This window comes from Rattus norvegicus, chromosome 5 (genome assembly GCF_036323735.1).
Source record: "Rattus norvegicus strain BN/NHsdMcwi chromosome 5, GRCr8, whole genome shotgun sequence".
In the NCBI taxonomy this organism is placed as follows: domain Eukaryota; kingdom Metazoa; phylum Chordata; class Mammalia; order Rodentia; family Muridae; genus Rattus; species Rattus norvegicus.
The window spans coordinates 40,090,059-40,113,947 of record NC_086023.1 but is presented as its reverse complement, the minus strand read 5'-3'; the positions used below and the strand labels follow the sequence as shown (position 1 = coordinate 40,113,947).

The 23,889-nt window shown below is 40.9% G+C and overlaps 1 protein-coding gene across 2 annotated transcripts; it reads left to right on the top strand.

Moving 5' to 3' along the window:
* Nucleotides 1-12,438: 12,438 nt before the first annotated feature.
* Tstd3 (thiosulfate sulfurtransferase like domain containing 3) lies at nt 12,439-22,510 on the top strand. 2 transcript variants are annotated; one of them, XM_063288207.1, is made up of 5 exons: nt 12,439-12,481; nt 13,021-13,218; nt 20,211-20,384; nt 20,477-20,636; nt 21,483-22,510. In XM_063288207.1, exons 2-5 carry the CDS (start codon nt 13,149-13,151, stop codon nt 21,550-21,552), a joined length of 474 nt encoding a protein of 157 aa, XP_063144277.1. In that variant the 5' UTR covers nt 12,439-12,481; nt 13,021-13,148; the 3' UTR covers nt 21,553-22,510. The 2 variants fall into 2 exon arrangements, with proteins under 2 accessions (XP_063144277.1, NP_001094267.1); NM_001100797.1 differs by lacking the exon at nt 12,439-12,481 and having other exon boundaries at nt 13,070-13,218.
* Nucleotides 22,511-23,889: the final 1,379 nt, after the last annotated feature.

Genomic DNA, 23,889 nt, shown 5'->3' with positions numbered 1-23,889 from the left:
ACAACAAAAAAGAATTCTGCAATTAATGACTTGATATTTAAATTTCTCTTAAAGAGTCCCTTGGCTACATTGATATCTAACAGATATGCCCTTAGTCTGATCAAAATCTTTGGAGACTGCAACTCCCATTCAAAGTTGGCTTGGGTATTTGCTGAAAAATGAATGGAACTAGAGATCATCAGACTTTTGTCATCATCAGACACTTGACATCAGACAAATGTCACACGTTGTTCTCATTTCATTTTTGTTACTGTGAGAAAATATACAAAAACAAGCAATCTAGAAGAAAGGAAGTCCATTATGTTGGGAAGTCAAAGAAGCAGGAACTCAAGACTATAATTATACTATGTGAAATAGCAAATATAAATCTTTTGTATCAAATACTATAAAACTCATGTTTAGGACAAGGAATTCACACCTTCTTACACCCCTGCCCCTTGAAAGAGTTTATGCAAATCTTTTAAAAATCTGCTTCTAGGTGTGGTATGGTTCAGTGCTTAGCACACTCCTTTAATCCCTCTGGTTAGAATACAGACGCTCCCTTAGTGCACACCTTCAATCCCAACCATGAAGGTAAAGTTAGTTTGTAGAAGGAAACAGCCGGGCTGGAGAGATGGCTCAGCGGATAAGAGCACTGACTGCTCTTCTAGAGGTCCTGAGTTCAATTCCCAGCAACCACATGGTGGCTCACAACCATCTGTAACAGGGATCCGATGCCCTCTTCTGGTGTGTCTGAAGACAGCTACAGTGTATTCATATACATAAAATAAACAAAATCTTAAAAAAAGAAAAAAAGTAGAATCTTTACATACCAGGTTTGCAAAAAAAAAAAAAAAAAAAAAAAAAAAAAAAAAAAAAAAGAAGGAAACAGCCATGTTTGAAAGCAATGGCCAAGTGACAGGCAGACAAAGTGATGACGCAGAGAAAGATCTGACAGAACAGAATGTGCCCAGCTCTCACGGAAACGGAGAGAAAAGGAGGCTACTTAAGAGATGGGCTTCAGAGAAAGAACAAACTAGACATGGGTGAAGACAGAATGAGCCGGATATGAGGAAGAGTCAGAAGGTTAGAACATATTGCCAGAGTTACTATGAGGCAAAGCAAAGCAAAAAGTCAGAGGCCAAAAGAGAGAAGCCAAATTGATTCAGTCAGCTTGGAGATTTTCCCCAAGAACTGAGATTTTCCCCGGAAGATTCTAAATTGCATTAAATTGACAATTAAACCTAACATCCACACAGTTTTTCTTCCATATGGGAAGCTACAAATACACGCCTGCACATATATACGTGTGTGTGTGTGTGTGTGTGTGTGTGTGTGTGTGTGTGTGTGTGTAAACAAAGGGCTAGCAAGTTAGCCTAGCAGGGTAGCTTAGCCTGTCATTAAGCATGACAACCTAAGTTCAACCTGAGTCCAATCCCCAGAACCCAAATAAATGTTTAAGGGTTATGATGTTCTGAATATGCTTAACCCACAGGAAGTGGTTATGAGGTGTGGCCTTGTTAGAGGAAGTGTGTCACTGTAGAGGTAGGGTTTTGTCCTAATAAATATGTTCAAACTCTGTTCAGTGTGAGACGGTTTCTCTTTGGCTGCCTTCTCAAGCATCACTTCTGCCTGTATACTGCCGTGCTTCCTATTATGATGATAATGGGCTGAAAGTCTGAATCTGTAAGACTGTAAGCCAGCCCAAATTAAATGTTTTTGCTTATAAGAGTTGCCTTGGTCATGATGTCTCTCCATAGATAAAACCCTAACTAAGACACACTTTAGTACCAGGGACTGGGATATTGCTGTAATAGACTTGATCATACTTTTGTTTAGAAGAATGTATATTTTGGGAATTTGCAAAATAGTGGAGTGCTTTAAGTGGGATTTAATGGACCATCCTAGTAGGAATATGAAAGACAGTGGTGCTAAGGGTGATTTGAAGTAATGTAGCCCTTGCTCTAGAGGTTCCGGGTGAAGTGGAATTTTTTTTTAATTTTATTTTTTTTAATTAACTTGAGTATTTCTTATATACATTTCGAGTGTTATTCCCTTTCCCAGTTTCCGGGCAAACATCCCCCTCCCCATCCTTATGGGTGCTCCCCTCCCAACCCTCCCCCCATTGCCACCCTCTCCCCCATAGTCTAGTTCACTGGGGGTTCAGTCTTAGCAGGACCCAGGGCTTCCCCTTCCACTGGTGCTCTTACTAGGATATTCATTGCTACCTATGGGGTCAGAGTCCAGGGTCAGTCCATGTATAGTCTTTAGGTAGTGGCTTAGTCCCTGGAAGCTCTGGTTGCTTGACATTGTTGTACATATGGGGTCTCGAGCCCCTTCAAGCTCTTCCAGTTCTTTCTCTGATTCCTTCAATGGGGGTCCTATTCTCAGTTCAGTGGTTTGCTGCTGGCATTCGCCTCTGTATTTGCTGTATTCTGGCTGTGTCTCTCAGGAGCAATCTACATCCGGCTCCTGTCGGTCTGCACTTCTTTGCTTCATCCATCTTGTCTAATTGGGTGGCTGTATATGTATGGGCCACATGTGGGGCAGGCTCTGAATGGGTGTTCCTTCAGTCTCTGTTTTAATCTTTGCCTCTCCCTTCCCTGCCAAGGGTATTCTTTTTCCTCATTTAAAGAAGGAGTGAAGCATTCACATTTTGATCATCCGTCTTGAGTTTCGTTTGTTCTAGGGATCTAGGGTAATTCAAGCATTTGGGCTAATAGCCACTTATCAATGAGTGCATACCATGTATGTCTTTCTGTGATTGGGTTAGCTCACTCAGGATGATATTTTCCAATTCCAACCATTTGCCTACGAATTTCATAAACTCGTTGTTTTTGATAGCTGAGTAATATTCCATTGTGTAGATGTACCACATTTTCTGTATCCATTCCTCTGTTGAAGGGCATCTGGGTTCTTTCCAGTTTCTGGCTATTATAAATAAGGCTGCGATGAACATAGTGGAGCACGTGTCTCTTTTATATGTTGAGGCATCTTTTGGGTATATGCCCAAGAGAGGTATAGCTGGATCCTCAGGCAGTTCAATGTCCAATTTTCTGAGGAACCTCCAGACTGATTTCCAGAATGGTTTTACCAGTCTGCAATCCCACCAACAATGGAGGAGTGTTCCTCTTTCTCCACATCCTCGCGAGCATCTGCTGTCACCTGAGTTTTTGATCTTAGCCATTCTCACTGGTGTGAGGTGAAATCTCAGGGTTGTTTTGATTTGCATTTCCCTTATGACTAAAGATGTTGAACATTTCTTTAGGTGTTTCTCAGCCATTCGGCATTCCTCAGCTGTGAATTCTTTGTTTAGCTCTGAACCCCATTTGTTAATAGGGTTATTTGTTTCCCTGCGGTCTAACTTCTTGAGTTCTTTGTATATTTTGGATATAAGGCCTCTATCTGTTGTAGGATTGGTAAAGATCTTTTCCCAATCTGTTGGTTGCCATTTTGTCCTAACCACCGTGTCCTTTGCCTTACAGAAGCTTTGCAGTTTTATGAGATCCCATTTGTCGATTCTTGATCTTAGAGCGTAAGCCATTGGTGTTTTGTTCAGGAAATTTTTTCCAGTGCCCATGTGTTCCAGATGCTTCCCTAGCTTTTCTTCTATTAGTTTGAGTGTGTCTGGTTTGATGTGGAGGTCCTTGATCCACTTGGACTTAAGCTTTGTACAGGGTGATAAGGATGGATCGATCTGCATTCTTCTACATGTTGACCTCCAGTTGAACCAGCAACATTTGCCGAAAATGCTATCTTTTTTCCATTGGATGGTTTTGGCTCCTTTGTCAAAAATCAAGTGACCATAGGTGTGTGGGTTCATTTCTGGGTCTTCAATTCTATTCCATTGGTCTGTCTGTCTCTGTACCAATACCATGCAGTTTTTATCACTATTGCTCTGTAATACTGCTTGAGTTCAGGGATAGTGATTCCCCCTGAAGTCCTTTTATTGTTGAGGATAGCTTTAGCTATCCTGGGTTTTTTGTTATTCCAGATGAATTTGCAAATTGTTCTGTCTAACTCTTTGAAGAATTGGATTGGTATTTTGATGGGGATTGCATTGAATCTGTAGATTGCTTTTGGTAAAATGGCCATTTTTACTATATTAATCCTGCCAATCCATGAGCATGGGAGATCTTTCCATCTTCTGAGGTCTTCTTCAATTTCTTTCCTCAGTGTCTTGAAGTTCTTATTGTACAGATCTTTTACTTGCTTGGTTAAAGTCACACCGAGGTACTTTATATTATTTGGGTCTATTATGAAGGGTGTCGTTTCCCTAATTTCTTTCTCGGCTTGTTTCTCTTTTGTATAGAGGAAGGCAACTGATTTATTTGAGTTAATTTTATACCCAGCTACTTTGCTGAAGTTGTTTATCAGCTTTAGTAGTTCTCTGGTGGAACATTAGGGATCACTTAAATATACTATCATATCATCTGCAAATAGTGATATTTTGACCTCTTCTTTTCCGATCTGTATCCCCTTGATCTCCTTTTGTTGTCTGATTGCTCTGGCTAGAACTTCAAGAACTATATTGAATAAGTAGGGAGAGAGTGGGCAGCCTTGTCTAGTCCCTGATTTTAGTGGGATTGCTTCAAGTTTCTCTCCATTTAGTTTAATGTTAGCAACTGGTTTGCTGTATATGGCTTTTACTATGTTCAGGTATGGGCCTTGAATTCCTATTCTTTCCAGGACTTTTATCATGAAGGGGTGTTGAATTTTGTCAAATGCTTTCTCAGCATCTAATGAAATGATCATGTGGTTCTGTTCTTTCAGTTTGTTTATATAATGGATCACGTTGATGGTTTTCCGTATATTAAACCATCCCTGCATGCCTGGGATGAAGCCTACTTGATCATGGTGGATGATTGTTTTGATGTGCTCTTGGATTTGGTTTGCCATAATTTTATTGAGTATTTTTGCATCGATATTCATAAGGGAAATTGGTCTGAAGTTCTCTTTCTTTGTTGTGTCTTTGTGTGGTTTAGGTATAAGAGTAATTGTGGCTTCGTAGAAGGAATTCGGTAGGGCTCCATCTGTTTCAATTTTGTGGAATAGTTTGGATAATATTGGTATGAGGTCTTCTATGAAGGTTTGATAGAATTCTGCACTAAACCCGTCTGGACCTGGGCTCTTTTTGGCTGGGAGACCTTTAATGACTGCTTCTATTTGCTTAGGAGTTATGGGGTTGTTTAACTGGTTTATCTGTTCCTGATTTAACTTCGGTACCTGGTATCTGTCTAGGAAATTGTCCATTTCCTGAAGATTTTCAAGTTTTGTTGAATATAGGTTTTTATAGTAAGATCTGATGATTTTTTGAATTTCCTCTGAATCTGTAGTTATGTCTCCCTTTTCATTTCTGATTTTGTTAATTTGGACACACTCTCTGTGTCCTCTCATTAGTCTGGCTAAGGGTTTATCTATCTTGTTGATTTTCTCAAAGAACCAACTTTTGGTTCTGTTGATTCTTTCTATGGTCCTTTTTGTTTCTACTTGGTTGATTTCAGCTCTCAGTTTGATTATTTCCTGCCTTCTACTCCTCCTGGGTGTATTTGCTTCTTTTTGTTCTAGAGCTTTTAGGTGTGCTGTCAAGCTGCTGACATATGCTCTTTCCTGTTTCTTTCTGCAGGCACTCAGCGCTATGAGTTTTCCTCTTAGCACAGCTTTCATTGTGTCCCATAAGTTTGGGTATGTTGTACCTTCATTTTCATTAAATTCTAAAAAGTTTTTAATTTCTTTATTTCTTCCTTGACCAGGTTATCATTGAGGAGAGCATTGTTCAATTTCCACGTATATGTGGGCATTCTTCCCTTATTGTTATTGAAGACCAGTTTTAGGCCGTGGTGGTCCGATAGCACGCATGGGATTATTTCTATCTTTCTGTACCTGTTGAGGCCCGTTTTTTTGACCAATTATATGGTCAATTTTGGAGAAAGTACCATGAGGAGCTGAGAAGAAGGTATATTCTTTTGCTTTAGGATAGAATGTTCTATAAATATCCGTTAAGTCCATTTGGCTCATGACTTCTCTTAGTCTGTCGACATCACTGTTTAATTTCTGTTTCCATGATCTGTCCATTGATGAGAGTGCGGTGTTGAAATCTCCCACTATTTGGGTTCGGTCCCCAGCTCCGAAAAAAAGAACAAGAAAAAAAAAAAAAAAGAAATCTCCCACTATTATTGTGTGAGGTGCAATGTGTGTTTTGAGCTTTAGTAAGGTTTCTTTTACGTATGTAGGTGCCCTTGTATTTGGGGCATAGATATTTAGGATTGAGAGTTCATCTTGGTGGATTTTTCCTTTGATGAATATGAAGTGTCTTTCCTTATCTTTTTTGATGACTTTTAGTTGAAAATTGATTTTATGTGATATTAGAATGGCTACTCCAGCTTGCTTCTTCTGACCATTTGCTTGGGAAGTTGTTTTCCAGCCTTTCACTCTGAGGTAGTGTCTGTCTTTGTCTCTGAGGTGTGTTTCCTGTAGGCAGCAGAATGCAGGGTCCTCGTTGCGTATCCAGTTTGTTAATCTATTTCTTTTTATTGGGGAGTTGAGGCCATTGATGTTGAGAGATATTAAGGAATAGTGATTATTGCTTCCCGTTATATTCATATTTGGATGTGATGTTATGTTTGTGTGCTTTCACTCTCTTTGTTTTGTTGCCAAGATGATTAGTTTCTTGCTTCTTCTAGGGTATAGCTTGCCTCCTTCTGTTGGGCTTTACCATTTATTATCCTTTGTAGTGCTGGATTTGTAGAAAGATATTGTGTAAATTTGGTTTTGTCATGGAATATCTTGGTTTCTCCATCTATGTTAATTGAGAATTTTGCAGGATACAGTAACCTGGGCTGGCATTTGTGTTCTCTTAGGGTCTGTATGACATCAGTCCAGGATCTTCTGGCCTTCATAGTTTCTGTCGAGAAGTCTGGTGTGATTCTGATAGGTCTGCCTTTATATGTTACTTGACCTTTTTCCCTTACTGCTTTTAATATTCTTTCTTTATTTTGTGCGTTTGGTGTTTTGACAATTATGTGACGGGAGGTGTTTCTTTTCTGGTCCAATCTATTTGGAGTCTGTAGGCTTCTTGTATGTCTATGGGTATCTCTTTTTTTAGGTTAGGGAAGTTTTCTTCTATGATTTTGTTGAAGATATTTACTGTTCCTTTGAGCTGGGAGTCTTCACTCTCTTCTATACCTATTATCCTTAGGTTTGATCTTCTCATTGAGTCCTGGATTTCCTGTATGTTTTGGACCAGTAGCTTTATCTGCTTTACATTATCTTTGACAGTTGAGTCAATGATTTCTATGGAATCTTCTGCTCCTGAGATTCTCTCTTCCATCTTTTGTATTCTGTTGGTGAAGCTTGTATCTACAGCTCCTTGTCTCTTCTTTTGCTTTTCTATATCCAGGGTTGTTTCCATGTGTTCTTTCTTGATTGCTTCTATTTACATTTTTAATTCCTTCAACTGTTTGATTGTGTTTTCCTGGAATTCTTTCAGGGATTTTTGTGATTCTTTCAGGGATTTTTGCGATTCCTCTCTGTAGGCTTCTACTTGTTTATTAATGTTTTCCTGTGTTTCCCTAAGGGAGTTCTTCACGTCTTTCTTGAAGTCCTCCAGCATCATGATCAAATATGATTTTGAAACTAGATCTTGCTTCTCTGGTGTGTTTGGATATTCCATGTTTGTTTTGGTGGGAGAATTGGGCTCCGATGGTGCCATGTAGTCTTGGTTTCTGTTGCTTGGGTTCCTGCGCTTGCCTCTCGCCATCAGATTATCTCTAGTGTTACTTTGTTCTGCTATTTCTGACAGTGGCTAGAGTGTCCTATAAGCCTGTGTGACAGGAGTGCTGTAGATCTGATTTCCTCTCTTTCAGTCAGTTATGGGGACAGAGTGTTCTGCTTTCGGGCATGTAGTTTTTCTTCTCTACAGGTCTTCAGCTGTTCCTGTGGGCCTGTGTCTTGAGTTCACCAGGCAGCTTTCTTGCAGCAGAAAAGTTGGTCTTACCTGTGGTCCCGAGGCTCAAGTTCGCTCGAGGGGTGCTGCCCACGGGCTCTCTGCGGCGGCAGCAACCAGGAAGACCTGTGCTGCCCCTTCCGGGAGCTTCAGTGCATCAGGGTTCCAGATGGACTTTGGTGTTTTCCTCTGGCGTCCGAGATGTATGTACAGAGAGCAGTCTCTTCTGGTTTCCCAGGCTTGTCTGCCTCTCTGAAGGTTTAGCTCTCCCTCCCACGGGATTTGGGTGCAGAGAACTGTTTATCCGGTCTGTTTCCTTCAGGTTCCGGCGATGTCTCAGGCAGGGGTCCTGCCGCTCCTGGGCCCTCCCCCACGGGAGCCCAGAGGCCTTATACAGTTTCCTCTTGGGCCAGGGATGTGGGCAGGGGTGGGCAGTGTTGGTGGTCTCTTCCGCTCTGCAGCCTCAGGAGTGCCCACCTGACCAGGCGGTTGGGTCTCTCTCTCACGGGGTCTGGGAGCAGAGAGCTGCTGCGGGCCGGGATCCGCAGGTCCGAAGTGGAATTTTAATATGTTGCCTGGAGATTATTATTATCATGTTTTGGTTGAGAATGTGAAAGCTTTTAGCTCTTGTCTGAAGGGTTTGCCTGAGGCTAAGGTGAAAAGATTCAGAGTAATAGCATTGACCTTGGAAGTCTCAATACAGCCCAGCACAGACTTTGTCCTCTGGTGTACACTCATGAAGATCATTTCGATCAAGTGTAGCAAGCTTAGAAAGGAAAAAATTCAAATTCAGTCAGCCTGGTAGAGAAAAATTTAAGTACAGGCATAGTGGACCATGCCTCCAATCCAGTACTCAGCAGTACTCTGGAGACAGGTCTGTAGATCTTTGAGTTCACAGTCAATCTACAGAGCAAATTTTAGGATAGCCAAGTGTGATGGTTTGTATAAGCTCGGCCTAGGGAATGGCACTATTAGAAGGTGTGGCCTTGTTGAAGTAGGTGTGTCATTGTGGGTGTGGTCTTTAGGACCCTTATCCTAGCTGCCTGGAAGCCAGTATTTAGCTAAAGGTAAGATTAGCCATAAGATAAAGATTTAGAATTCTCAGCTATTCTTGCACCATACCTGTCTGGACCTGCAGTGGTCCTGCCTTGGCGATAATGGACTGAACCTCTGAACCTGTAAGTCAGCCCCAACTAAATGATGTCCTTATAAGAGTTACCTTGGTCATGTTGTCTGTTCACAGTAGTAAAACCCTAAGACACAAGCTTAGACAGAGAATGAATTCACTGAGAATAGAAAGCTGGTGATAATTTAATAGAACAAGGTGGGAATATTCCAGCTACAGCACATAACAGAACTCAACATCTTCAGCCCCAGTGGCTCTAGCTTTGGGGTCAAGACTAGAAAGAGTTACTAGTTGGAACTAAGAAATTAATGGGGATTAGAAGAGACCATCATCATTGAGGTGAAATTTTCTGGCAAGTGTTTTCTGAGAGCACAAAGGAGCGGTGTTCCAGAGATAGATATTATGCTGGCAGCTGAACTTGGTATTATGTTAAAAGTCACCTAGGTCATACTAGTTTTAAAGATGTGACAGGGTTATGGAGAGCAACTGAGGCTTGGTGCTGTGAGAGGCCACGAAAGGCCATTGATGAAGGTGTAGCCTCAGTTGAATTAATGGCTTTGGACTGAAGGAGTCATGCACACAAGTGAGACTTGACAGTGAAACCTAGTTGCAAATGCCAGAACCATGGGATGACCACCAAAAATAGCAGCAGCAATGGAGTGAAGTCAACCAGAGCCTAGAGTGCTATGGAGGGCAGAGCTAGAGAAGTAACCCAAGCCCCTTGGAGGAGCCCAGAAGATCATGTGTGAATACCAAACTTTGGAACAAGAAACTGTGAAGCCGAAGTTGCTTTGGATACCCCAAGATGTTAGAGATTCCAGAGCTGTGGGATACCTACCGAGGAAAGCTGCTAACAAGGAGTAGAACCAGCCCAAAAGAATGACGTTTTTCACAGTCAACAAGAATGAAAGTAGTCGGAGATCTGAAGAGTGCTTGCTTTGACGTTGGACATGGAGATACGGAGTTTGGAGTTTTCCCAGCTGGCTTTTAATCTTGCTTCAGTTCAGTATTTCCTCACTGTGACAATTTTGGAGTGGTAATTTATATCCTGTGCCATGATATGTTGAAAGTATGTGATCTGCTCTTTGATTTTAATACTATAGAAGATTACAATTAAGTGATTACATGAGTCTCAGAAGAGACTTTGAACTTTTAAATATTGTTGAGACAACGGTGGACTATAGGACTTTTGAAGTTGTACTCGATATATTGTGTATTATGCTATGGTTAAGTATGGCCCTTATAGGCTCATATGTTTGAACAAGCCTATGGGGATTACAGAGTAGAATGTGGGGATTACAGAATGTGGTAGTTTGAATATGCCTGGCCCATAGGAAGTGGAACTTATTCAAGGAGGTGTGGCCTTGCTAGGGAAGGTGTGTCATTGTGGAGACAGGACTTTGAGGTAATATTTATGTTCAAGCTCTGCTTAGTGTGAGGCAGTCTTCTCTGGCTTTCTTCAGATCAAGATGCAGAGCTCTTACCTCCTTCTCCAGCTTTATTTGGGCACCGCCATGCTTCCTATCATGATGATAATGGACTAAACTTCTGAACCTGTAAGCCAGCCCCAATTAAATGTTGTCCTTATACGAGTTGCCTTGTTCATGGTGTCTCTTCACATCAGTAAAACTCTAAGACAAGAGGACAACTGACTCTGCAAAGTTGTCTATTGAGCTCCAGCACACATGCTGTGGCATACATGTGCCTCCTACACACACCAACATTTAAATAGTAAATTATAAACGATTAGGAAAAACATAGTAGTTGATAATGTCATTGGCACAGAAATCTGATGTGGTTTAATAAATACTGAGCTATTGGATTTAGGGAGATGACTCAGTTGAAGTGTTTGCTACTCGAGCATGAGGACTTGAACTCAGAATCTCAGAACAAGATGTGCCATAACTCCAGTGCTGAGGGAGACCTGGGTGGGAGTGCAGAGACAGACTGATCCTTGAAGCTCAGGGGCCAGACAGCCTATCTGAGCTCTTCATCTTATTTTTTTAATTATATTTATTTAGTTTATGTATATGAGTGTTTTGTTTTCATATGTGCCTGTGCACCACATGCTTGTCTGGTACCCTCAAAGATCAGAAGAGAGAATTGGATTTCCTGTGTATGGAACTATAGATTGTTGTGAACCACCAGATAATGTTGGAGATTGAACCTGCGTCCCCTGCAGGAGCAATATTTACTCTTAACCATGAAGTTATCTCTCTATTGACTTGATCATATTCGGGTCCAGTAAGAGACCCTGTCTCAAAAAATAAAGGTTGTATGATTGAGAAAAGACACCCAGTATCAACTTCTGACTCCATACACACGTATGTACCTCTCTAACCAGTACTTATACTACATACACATACAGACAACATACTACACACACCTGACTTCTATTAAAAATACTCATTTATTAAAATAGCCTGATTTCAAAGTGTGTATTTAATGGAATTATTCCTTGGTCATAATATGTTAGTTTTTAACGGACTAAAGTCCAGTTCAATGCAACTTTTATGAGGTTTGGAGAAGTAAACTCAGGAGAAAGTTAAGGGAATGAAAGACTTTTTGTATGGAAGGGGAGAGCCCCAACACTCTCAACCCCACACACGCCCAAATCCCTGAAACCTGAAATGTGTTCTCTTATCTGGTATCTTAAGCAATGTTCTATTGCCATGAAGAGACACCATGAGCACAGCAACTCGTCTGAAGGAAAACATTTAGTTGGCGCTGGCTTTCCGTTTCAGGTTTGGTCCATTATTATGACAGAAAGCATGGTGGTGTGCAGGGAGACCTGGTATTGGAGAGGTAGAGTTCTACATCAGATCCTGCAGGCAGCAGGAGAAGGGAGACTCACTGAACCTGGCTTAAGAATTTGAAACATCAAAGCCTGCTCTATTACACACTTTTCTGAACAAGGCCACAAGTCCTATTGCCTCTCCCTACATATTCAAATATATGAGCATGTGGGGACCATTCGTTTTTTAATGTTAATATAAGTGACTTTTTTCCATTTTATTAATATCATTTTCAACTTAAATTTAGGGGACACAACACTTTTGTTATTATTAACAAAAAAATAGTAGTATCATTCTTGTTTATCGACAATGTGATATTTTTTATTGTATATTTTCTTTATTTGCATTTCAAATGCTATCCCCTTTCCTGGTTTTCCCTCCGGAAACCCCCATCCCAGCCCCTTGCCCCTGCTTCTATGAGGGAACTCCCCCACCCACCTAACCACACACTCTCTCCTGCCTCCCTGCCCTGGCATTCCCCTACACTGAGGTATCAAGTCTTCATAGGACCAAGGGTTTTCCTCCCATTGTTGCCCAACAATGCCATCCTCTGCTACATATGCAGCTGGAGCCATGGGTCACTCCCCGTGTACTCACTGGTTGGTGGTTTAGTCCCTGGGAGCTCTTGGAGATCTGGTTGGTTGATATTGTTTTTCTTCCTATGGGGTTGCAAACCCCTTCAACTGTGGCGACCATTCTTATTCAAACCACCACAAAGGGACTTTGCAGATATAATCACATATAAAATATCTGGAAGCGGGGAGATTGACTTGGATTATTTCAGTGATCTTATAAAGGTCCTTAAAGGAAAAAGCGAGAAGGGCAAATGAAAGGGCTTACGGTAGATGCCAGGGTCAGCCAGAGAGATTCGAAGATGCTTAGATAGTGGCTTTGAAGATAAAGACCAGGAGCCAAGGAATGTGGCAAGTAAAAATAAAATCTTCCCAGAAATTTAAAACAAAACAAAACAAAAACAAACAAAAAAAACCCCACCTATTTTCCAGACACATTTATTTTGGTTAAGTGTGATAACTTCAAAATTGTAAATAATTTCTGTTGTTTTAATCCAGTAAATATGTGGTGATTTGTTAATGTAGCAATGGGAGGCTAACACTCTAAAGTTTAACCCTGCCAAGAACCTTGTCCAATAAAGTAAAATTGTAACTGTGTGGCAGTACCCCTTTCTGCCGGTGCTGGCTGTGGGGCGCTCAAGAGCCTGGACAGCGCCTGTGGGAAGACGAGCAGGAAGGAGCGGAGGAAAGGAAGTGGTCAGCAGCCCCGGGGTCTCAGAGAGCCCATTGTGATGCTGGCCAGGCTGGTGCTTGGGACCTCATGCAGGGCGGTCCTAGGATCAGTGGAGCCTGCGCTTGGCGGTGAGCTTGGCAACCCCTGGGGAGGGAAAGGCGCTTGATTTCGGGTGCCGGGGAGGGGATGACCATACTCTCTTCTTTAGACTTTTAGTTATTAATAAAGTGAATCCTGCTGGGATCCGCACGTAGGTATGTAGTGCCCACCTGCAGTTTTTGCTCCTTTTGCTCCTCCGGACTCCATGCTCTTGTAGACTGGAGATCCGCTAATGAACACTGCGACAGAGTAAATATGGCACCAAGGTTATTTATGATGGGAATGAATTGTGCAAGTTTGAGTGATGAAGGTCAATTCATCCCTCCGGAGCTAGCAAGAAGGCTCCGGAGAAGCTAAACTACAAACCTGCCCTTTTAAACTTACTGTTGGGATCCACCAGGGACAGAGCTCACCCCACCCCCACCCACCGGAATTAAAACGCGTTAGAACTAGGAAATCACCCCCCACCCCCATTTGTTTCGCAAGTTCGGAAGCAGAAGGCAGAGAAGTGAAAAGCTATGGATTTAGCTAGGTCTAAAGCTCAAACCCGGTCATCAGTGCCTTCCTTATGTTTTATTTTTAAATATTGTCTCTTCTTTCGCGTCTATTTTCTTCCAAAGAAGCAGCTGCAGGGCCCAGCAAGCTAGCCTCCCTTGCTCCGTTCTTAACACCTTAAGTTACTCAAGATGGACTTTTTCTGGGCAAATTGTTTTCTTTCACCTTTCGGAAGCAATTGTTTATTAGACAACCAGCCTTCCAGGCCTTCTGCAGGGGATACAACTCTTGCTGCTAAAGATTTTTTTTTTTTAAAGGTTTTTTTTTTTTTTTTTTTTTTTTTGGTTCTTTTTTTTTTTTCGGAGCTGGGGACCGAACCCAGGGCCTTGCGCTTCCTAGGCAAGCGTTCTACCACTGAGCTAAATCCCCAACCAGCTGCTAAAGATTTAGTTCACCATTTGTGCCTGGATGGGTGGGAAGGAGACAGATACAAGTCCATAGCTCTATCCAGGATGACCGCAATGGAAAACCCAAAGATCTTGAATTGATCAAAATGCCAGAGGAAGGTGCCTTTGTGTATTTTTAAAATTACACAGATACTGCATGGTTATATTTTCACTGAAATAAAGCAAAAACCAACCAACCAACCAAACAAACCAAAAAACAGCCCCAGATCTCTGTTAAATAACTTACACCCCACTCTTCTCAGATAGCCATGGTAAAGACTCTTAAACCACCTGCTCTCCTCACTGTGTGTAACTGGGCAGAGGGTACCAGTCGGTGTGTGGGAAAGCATAGATAATTACTGTAGACAAAAGACACATTTGTATGCTTTTAGACTGGAAGTTTGATAAATTCCTTTCCCTGTGGTCAGTCATGTGTTGATTGGCCAGGTCTCTCCTTTGTGTTTTATACAAAAATAGAATTGATAAACAATTTTTATAAAAGAAAAAAAACCACTTAAACTTTTCTATCATTATCCATAAATAAGTTCTTATATATGTGTGAATCATGTATATATGTCTATATTTGAGTCACATACATATTTAGCTGTTTTTAAATTGCATATAATCCATATTGAGAATGTACTATGGTTTATTAACCAGTCACTTATAGAAAATTTTAGTCCAGGTTTTTATTATAAAATTATTTGATAATCATCGTCTAATCTACCCTGTGCCCATAAACAACTATTTTTGTTAGAATGAATACCTAGAGCTAGAATTGTTAGAGAAGTAGCAAGCAATATTAGATACGAAAGGAGAGTTCAGTGTCCTGTGTGGAAATGAAGAGAGATTTCCCTCAGAAGGGGCAGTATGCTATAATTCATGACAACAGGAATAATTATTGATTCTACTGTATACATATTAATTTTATTTTAACCCAAACATGCATTCACTAGTTTTCTTGGTGCTATAACTGTTGTAAAAATATAAAAAATAAAAAAGTATTAGTTCTTTTATCCCCCTAGGTTTAGCACCATGGTGCCCCAAGATATCTGCTAGATACACATCCCAACTCCTTGGCAGCCCAGTGTCTTTTGCCACCACACACTTTCCTACACTCAAACCATCACATAAAAGAACACACAATATAATAACCTTTGACCCAATTGGTAAGATATAATTGCCCACTTAAACATACAAAGCCCAATACCATCCATCCCTTGAGAACATTAATAACAACCTGTAAATATACAGAACGAGATCTTTACGTCAGCCTCCATCGTCCTGTCATGGTTTCTCCTCTCTCTCTCTCTCTCTCTCTCTCTCTCTCTCTCTCCCTCTCTCTCTCTCTCTCTCTCTCTCTCTCTCTCTCTCTCCTTCCTGTCTCTTCCTTTCCATTCCAGTCTCCTCCTCTTCCTTCAAACTGCTCTCCCGCCCATCCTTCCTTCTCCTCCAATGACAGGCCTCCTTCTATCCTGTACCTGCCTCACCTGTGACATCATCCTACATATAACATAATACCTGATATGTGTCTGTCTATTCACACATATATTCTATAATACTTAGCCATTTTATTCTTCAGTGTAAGAACTGATGAGTGTTTCTTTGGTTGAACACCAGACCCAAGTGGTCAATTTACAAGAAGGATATAGTATACAGAACGGTTATAGCTTGGTGCAAATAAATAAATAGTGCACAGGAAAAGCCCATCTTCAGTAACATAAGGTGTTTAAAAGGGAGCAAGTGAGGGAGGTTAGCTTGCTAGGCCACTGCAGTCACTTCTTTGAAAGAAGAGGCAATATTTAAAAATGAACTCAAAGAATTTTTCAAAAAAACTGAAATTTTGGTTGGGGATTTAGCTCAGTGGTAGAGCGCTTGCCTAGGAAGCGCAAGGCCCTGGGTTCGGTCCCCAGCTCCGAAAAAAAAAAAAAGAAAAAAAGAAAAAAAGAAAAAAAAAAAACTGAAATTTTCTATAAGTGACTGGTTAGTAAACTATAGTACATCCATACTATGGAATATATGCAATTAAAAAAAGCTAAATATGTATATGGCTCCAGATTGAGAATCTTGGGTAAGGGGAAGACCAAAGGAAATACATGGTTGCCTCAGGCTTTGATCACTGAGTGGAAAAGGCAAGAAAACCCATCTTCACACCTACTATCTCACACGCAAGTAAAGCTGAATTATTAAAAGTCAGTCTGACGACTGCAAGGAGAAGAAAGAGTCTTGGATCCAGTTTCAAGAGTTGGTGTTGTGGTTATATTTTCCAGGATTGGTAAACAGCACTAGAATCAGGCTTAACAAAATTTATGAAATTATATAGTTTTCCAGTTTCTAACCATGCCACATAGAAAAAGTGGGAATTCAGCCTGCAGTCTTTTTTTTTTTTTTTCTTTTTTTCTTTTTTTCGGAGCTGGGGACCGAACCCAGGGCCTTGAGCTTGCTGGGCAAGCGCTCTACCACTGAGCTAAATCCCCAACCCCCAGTCTTTAATTTGAATAGATTTTTCTTTTTTTTTTTTTCTTTTTTTTTTTTGGTGAATGATCACAAAATGTAATCAAACCCAGGTCCACTGGAAGGGCAGTAAGTAGCTTTAACCACCAAGCTATCTTTCTAGTCCCTCTTTAAGAGTTCTTAATGACAATGTCTGAGAGAATCCATTTCCCCATGCCTCCCCATGCTTTCACTAATTTGGCATTGTCTTAATTTGGGTTTTACTGCTGTGAACAGACACCATGACCAAGGCAGCTCTTATAAAAGACATTTAATTAGTGCTTGCTTACAGGTTAAGAATTTCAATCCATTACTATCAATGCGGGAGCATGGCAATATCCAGGAAGGCATGGTGCAGGATGAGTTGAGAGTTCTGCATTGACTGAATCCAGGAGAAAACTGATTATTCTGCACTGGGCGGGGCTTCAAAGCCACTCCCACTTCCTCCAACAAGGCCACACCTACCCCACCAAGGCCACACCTCCTAATAGTGCCATTCCCTGGGCCGAGCATATTTAAACCACCACAAGCATTATCAATAATTTTAAGCTTTACAGGTCTGAAACAAAGTTTTAACTCTTGTATCTCTTCTTGTGTTTTGTTTCTTGTTTTTTTTGTTTTGTTTTGTTTTTGAGACAGGGCTAACACTCATATTTTTTAATTGTAGTGAGATTGGGCCACTTTTCTCATTTTATTGCTCATTTTCATTTTGCCTGTCAGCTTTCTGTTTGTGTATTTTCACCACTGTTCACGTGGGATCTTGGCCTTATCCTGGTATTCCTATGAGCTCTGTTTTTGTAATGTTACCTCCAATCTTCATCTACATATGCCTTCTTGCCTGCCACTCAGTGTCAAATTGTTCATGGTGCATTTCTCATATTTAAGAACTTATTAAACTTTGTTTCTGTTTTTGTTTTTCGGAGCTGGGGACCGAACCCAGGACCTTGCGCTTGCTAGGCAAGCACTCTACCACTGAGCTAAATCCCCAACCCCGAACTTATTAAACTTTAAGAACAAACCTTTTATGACTTTTGTCCCCAAATGTCTTAGGATTTTACTGGTGTGAACAGACATGACCAAGGCAACTCTTATAAGGACAACATTTAATTGGGGCTGGCTTACAGGTTCAGAAGTTCAGTCCATTATCATCAAAGTAGGAGCATGGCAGCATCCAGACAGACATGGTGCAGGAGGAGCTGAGTTTTACCTCTTCATCTGAAGGCTGCCAGCAGAATACTGATTTCCAGGCAACTAGAATGAGGGTCTTAAAGCCCACGCCCACAGTGACACACCTACTCCAACAAGGCCACACCTACTCCAACAAGGCCACACCTACTCCAACAAGGCCACACCTACTCCAACAAGGCCACATTTCCAAATAATCCTACTCCCTGGGCCATGCATATACAAACCATGGCACCAAATTTCAATTATTATGTTAATATCCTTAAGATATTAGCTTTGTATTTAGAATTTGTTTAAGAATCAGGAATCAAGAGCCTGCTCACATTCTTCTAATTAGTTGACTAAACATTTTATTGAACATCTTTCCCAACTAATTTGAGACATTGCTGTATGCAGGCTTCTTTTTGACAGAGTCTAGATGCACCTTTGGCATGGGTACTAACAAACATGTGTGCTCTTCTCAGCGAATCACAGCAGACTGGCCAGTGGGCGTGTCTGGGGGCATTTCCTTGACTAAAGACTTACGCGAGAGGGGTCAACCCACTGTAGGTGTGTGACCCCTGCACAAGTGATCCTGGGATGTGTGAGAAGCCATGGAGAACTAGCAAATATGCAGCAATTGTCCCTGTTCTCTGCATCAGTTTCTATGCTGAATTCCTGTCTCTTGCTTCCATCACTGACGGACTTATGAGCTATGAAGCAAAATAAACCCTTTCTTACCAATCCACTTTTGGTCATGTGCATCACAGCAACAGATGCTCTAAGACGTACAGGTACTATCTTTAATTGCAAAGGGAAATGAAGTTAAAATTTTCCTCATACTGTCACTTGAGTTAGGGTGGTCTTAATGAATTATGCATATAGCTAAATTATTAAATGTTTGATATGTTTCTAATCTCTTGCTAACTAAAGAGTCTGGAGAGGATATGGAGCTGGAGGAAAGCCAGCTGTCAAGCATTTAAATGACAGGCTGCATCCTGTTGTTCAGTCAGAATGTGTGCATATTGGGAAAGACTTTGTGATCTGCTCATGCCACTTTTTTTCTTTTCAGTTATATAGGATGGAGTCAGGGGCCTCACATATTAAAAGGAAGCACTTCACTGCTGACCTATCTCCCCATATAGCTTCTGACACCAGATGTGTAGTTTTCCTACACCAAGCTAATTTCTCTAATAATTTGAGTCTTAAATTTTAATTCTGAGCCAACTAACCAGAGTTACTTAAAACACCCAAAGACTTTCTAACAAGATGGCTCCTACTATAGACACCAAACCCAAGCCCAGAATTCTCTTACTTCTGACCAGCTGACTATAAATTAAAGATGCCATGGCTCCTTCCTCAGGTTCATTAATTTGCTAACAACTCGGGTAAGCATCTTGATTAGGTTATTTTAAATTATTAAGGAATACAAGTGAATAACCTGCAGAAGAAGTCATGGTATGTTCTGTAGAGGAAGTCATGGTATGGGATCTAGAGGAGCCTTACATGCCTGGAGCTGGGGTGTGCCATGTTCCTGACACATGGATGCGTTTACCCAGCAGATCTCCAATTCCATAGATAAAAGAGTTTAATGGAAGCGTCATAATATAAGCGCTGTTTATTGCTAATCCAACCTTCCAGCCTTGTTCCACTACACAGAAGATCAAGCCTGAAAGTTCCACTTTCTATTCTTGGCTTGGTGTTTTGTTTCGTTTTGTTTTGTTTTTTTTAAACAAAAGCCCAGACATTGGATTTCACCAAATGAAGACCCAGGAGCCAGATGCTGTGGTGAAAGCCTGCTAGTTCAGAAAGGCAAAGAAAACACCCAGCTGACCTTCCCCTTCAACCCCAAAAGGGGGGGAAAGATCCCAAACAACACCACCAAAATAGTTCTCCACACTGTCTTAAAAACCCTTCCAACTGAATGCCCCTCCCTTCTACTTCCTGTGCATCTCTTTATCTGTCGTCCTCACTTCCTCTCACTTTCTCTGATTTTTTTTCTCTATGTTCATTCCCCTGTCAATTGGTTGGTTGCTCTGCCTCTTGACATATTTTTTACAATAAACTGAAAGCTCTCAGATTAAAGGTGTGTGCTGGGGCTGAGACACACCCCCAACTAAAGAGAGGTTTTTCCAGTATACGGTCTCAGAGTGTGATCAAATAAACCGCAAACAGCTTAGTTTTCCAGGCAGTCAGTGCAACCCTCAAGTTGTCTAGGTCAAAGTCAATCTCATTCAGACACAGAAGTCATGTATCACCCTCAGAAACTCTATGTACTTCTGTCAGGAGTCAGGAACCAGGAGCAGAGTATGTATCCAGACTTTATTAAAATAAAAAGGTAAACTCAGCTATATCATCTAACTGTAACCCACTTATAGCTGTGAATACCAGTGTCTAAAGTTGTCTAAACTCATTTCTTTCAGGTTTGAAGTCAAGATGGGGAAGCAGCCAACATTTTTGTTCTACTCTCTCTAAGGATGTGACTTATAGGGAACTTAAAAACCTATTGAACTCCAAAGACATTATGTTAATTGATGTTAGAAATACATGGGAAATTCTTGAGCATGGAAAAATACCTGGATCAGTCAACATACCATGTAAGCGATGTGTGTTTTTAAATTATTCATTTGTATGCCTAATAACTGATTATCTCCAAAACCTAATTGAATGCTTTAACATTTTGTCCCAGTGGATGAGGTAGGTGAAGCACTACAGATGAACCCAAGGGAGTTCAAGGAGAAGTATGGTGAAGAGAAGCCATCCAAGTCCGACCGTCTAGTGTTTTCTTGTCTAGCTGGAGTGAGAAGTAAGAAGGCTATGGACACAGCAATATCACTGGGCTTTAACAGGTGCGTGGATGACAAAAAACTAGATTGAGCACTGGGTATTGCAATATGATAACGACATTTGGGAGGCTGGGGCTCTAGCTCGATGGTAGTGTAATTGCTTAATATGTGAAAAGCCCTGGATTCAGTCCCCAGCATGTCAAAAATAAAAATAAAAATGTCTTATTTTATTTATTGAGTGTCTTGAGGAAGGGGCAGGATTGGAGAAATTGCACAATGGTTAAGAGCACTGTCTGCAACTCTAGAGAACCCAATCCCCAGCACCTATGTGGCACCTCATAGGTGTCTGTAACTCCACTTCCAGGAGATCTGATGCCCTCTTCTGGCCTTTTTGGGCATGTATGCATGTGGTGCACACATACAAACAAAACACCTATACACATATATAACAAAAATTAACAGTCAGTACTACATCGATATTTTGTCTCAAAAAAAGTTTCTTGGGGCTGGTGATATAATTCAGTGGTAAACCATGTTCCTGGATTTAAGCTCTACCACTACAGGGGCAAAAGAAAAAAAAATTACTGTTAATACAAGCAGTATAACCAGGCAGTGGTGGTGTATGGCTGTAATCCCAATGCTCGGGAAGCAGAGATAGGCAGATCTCTGTGAGTTTGAGACCAGTCTGGTCAACAGAGTTCCAGGACAGCCAGGACTATACTGAGAAACCCTGTCTTGAAAAGCTAAACAAACAAACAAACAAACAAATGTAATGTGGGGACCAAGGGCATGTGTCTTTCCAGCCTACTTAAAATTTTATTTAGCAGATGTAGAACCTAAATAATATGATGGGTGGCTATTGCAAAGCTCTTCTGTTATGAAGTAACACTAATTGATGTGTCTTTTCAGTGCTCAACATTATATTGGAGGATGGACGGAATGGGTAACCTATGAAATTTCAGAGAAGAAACAAAGTTGACTTTTGGAATAACAGACTCTGTGTTCATATAGACAAGGATGGTGGATTAAGCAAAAGAAAAACCCAACCTTGGTACCAAAGGCTAATAGATTCTGTATAACTACTTGGTGACTGTTTTTCTCATCTGAGAACTGAGGGTACTGTTCCCCTGAACATTTTCAAAGACTACTGCACACTAAGATAATATGAATCACCATTGAAATAGATTCTACTGTTCATTTTTTTTCCTTTTCTTTCTTTTTTTTTTTGGAGCTGGGGACCGAACCCAGGGCCTTGCACTTGCTAGGCAAGCGCTCTACCACTGAGCTAAATCCCCAACCCCTCTGTTCATTTTTTAAAATTCTTCTCTTATACATTACATCCCACACCTCAGTTTTCCCTCCCTCTACAGTTAATTTTTAAGTAGTTTGGCATTCCAAAAAGATCAGATAGCTTGTATTACCTAATCATGTGTGATCATGGTTGTGAGCAAAAACAGTGTGTTAACAAGCAGTCCCAATTTTAAACAATAACTTAGCTTCCAGTTTTAGCCTCATACTTGTAGGTCCAATACTTGAAAGATGGAGGCAAGAAGACTTCCGTGAGTTTGAGTCCAGCTGGGGCTAGAGAGACCCTGTTTCAAAAGAAAAGAATCTGGGGTCTGGAGAAGTCAACTCTACTCAGGAAACCCATTCACAGCATCTGAAAACTCATGGCAATGTGTGGCCAGAATAGTAACAATGTAACTCATTTTAAAAAGTATAACTAATGTGAGAATAAATATCCCAACAGGTTTTGATTGTAGAGAGCAAAGTAACCTGGAAGAGGCCAGGAAATTTTGTGGGATACTAGAGATGTTCTGTGGCATGACAGAAGTGTCAAGAGTGTGTGTCAAAAACTTATCAAGGCAAACATAAAAATGTGTCTTTACAAGTCATAGACCTCATTTCAAAACTAATAAAATATTGTCCCAGTGTGACTCCCTCTAGCATGCATTTATTTCTTTAAAATGTTAAGTTGTAGCCTTGTTACTGTGCTGGCATAGAAGTAACAAGGTAAACTTGCATTTTCCTACCAGGGTCTTCTGACCATTTTGTTTTACTCTCATTTGTGTAGTTATTTAGATCATGTAGCACCTACCTAGCAAAGCTCTCCAGGTACTTCCTTGTCCAAAATAAGGGGAAGCCATTGAAAAATGTGGAAATACAAACACTTGAACACCTATCTCCTCAATGGCAGTCTGATTTCTTGATTGTTCCTCCTACTAGGACTAGGAATGCTACAACACACACACACACACACACACACACACACACACACACACACACAGAGAGAGAGAGAGAGAGAGAGAGAGAGAGAGAGGCATAGGCACAGGTTAGTCCACTTAAAGGCATTACTGAAGCAGCAAGGCGGCTTTGGAAGATCTATGCTCTTAAGCAGAAAGATGTAGAGAGGATGAACCCAACTTGTAGTGCTGGGCCCAACAACTAACAGCTTGGGCAATAGTACTTTTAGTTATAACTAATAGCACAGATAAACCACAAATTGACCAGTCCCCTCAAGAACTAAATGTCAACTAAACCCCAAATGCAGGTGTCTTCCTGATCCTCTGATAGATGAATATATAAATTTGACTACATTCCAGTAAAGTTTCATATGGACACCAAAGTATGAATTTTATGTTTCATGTGTCAGCCAATGTTCTTTCGGGTAATTAGAAATACAGCAAACATTCTTACCTTAAGGCCAGACCAAGTAACAAACCAGATTTTGCCCATAGGACACCGTCTGTGGTTGTCTGAATGAAAACCAAAGGCTATCTCAAGTTTTCATATATAATGTTCAGACTTTTATCAAAACTTGCTAGGCACAGCAGTAGTCAGGATTTTTTTTTTTTTGGTTTGTTTTTGTTTTGAGACACTGCCTCACTGTGTATGTCTAGCTGTCCTGGAACTCAATATGAAGACCAGGCTCACCTTGAACTTGTAGAGATTGCCTGCCTCACTTTCCAAATGGTGGGATCCAGGATGTGGGCTACCAGCAGTAAATACTATCTTATAGTTGAAAAGTATCAGGAAATAAAAGATCTGGGTGTGGTGGTATATGCTTATATCCCCAATACTTAAGAGGTGGAGGCAGCAGGATTAAAAGTCCTCAGCCACACAGAGAGTACAAGGCCAGCTTGAGCTGAATGAGGCCCTGCCTCAGAGGGGGAAAAAAAAGAATAGAAATGAAACCATAGGGGATTTACATATTGGACTTTCAGACACAAGGATTAAAGTAACTGTCTTCCTTTGGTTTTCTATTGCTGTGAAGGACACCATGACTACAACAATTCTTTTTTTGTTGTTTTTGAAC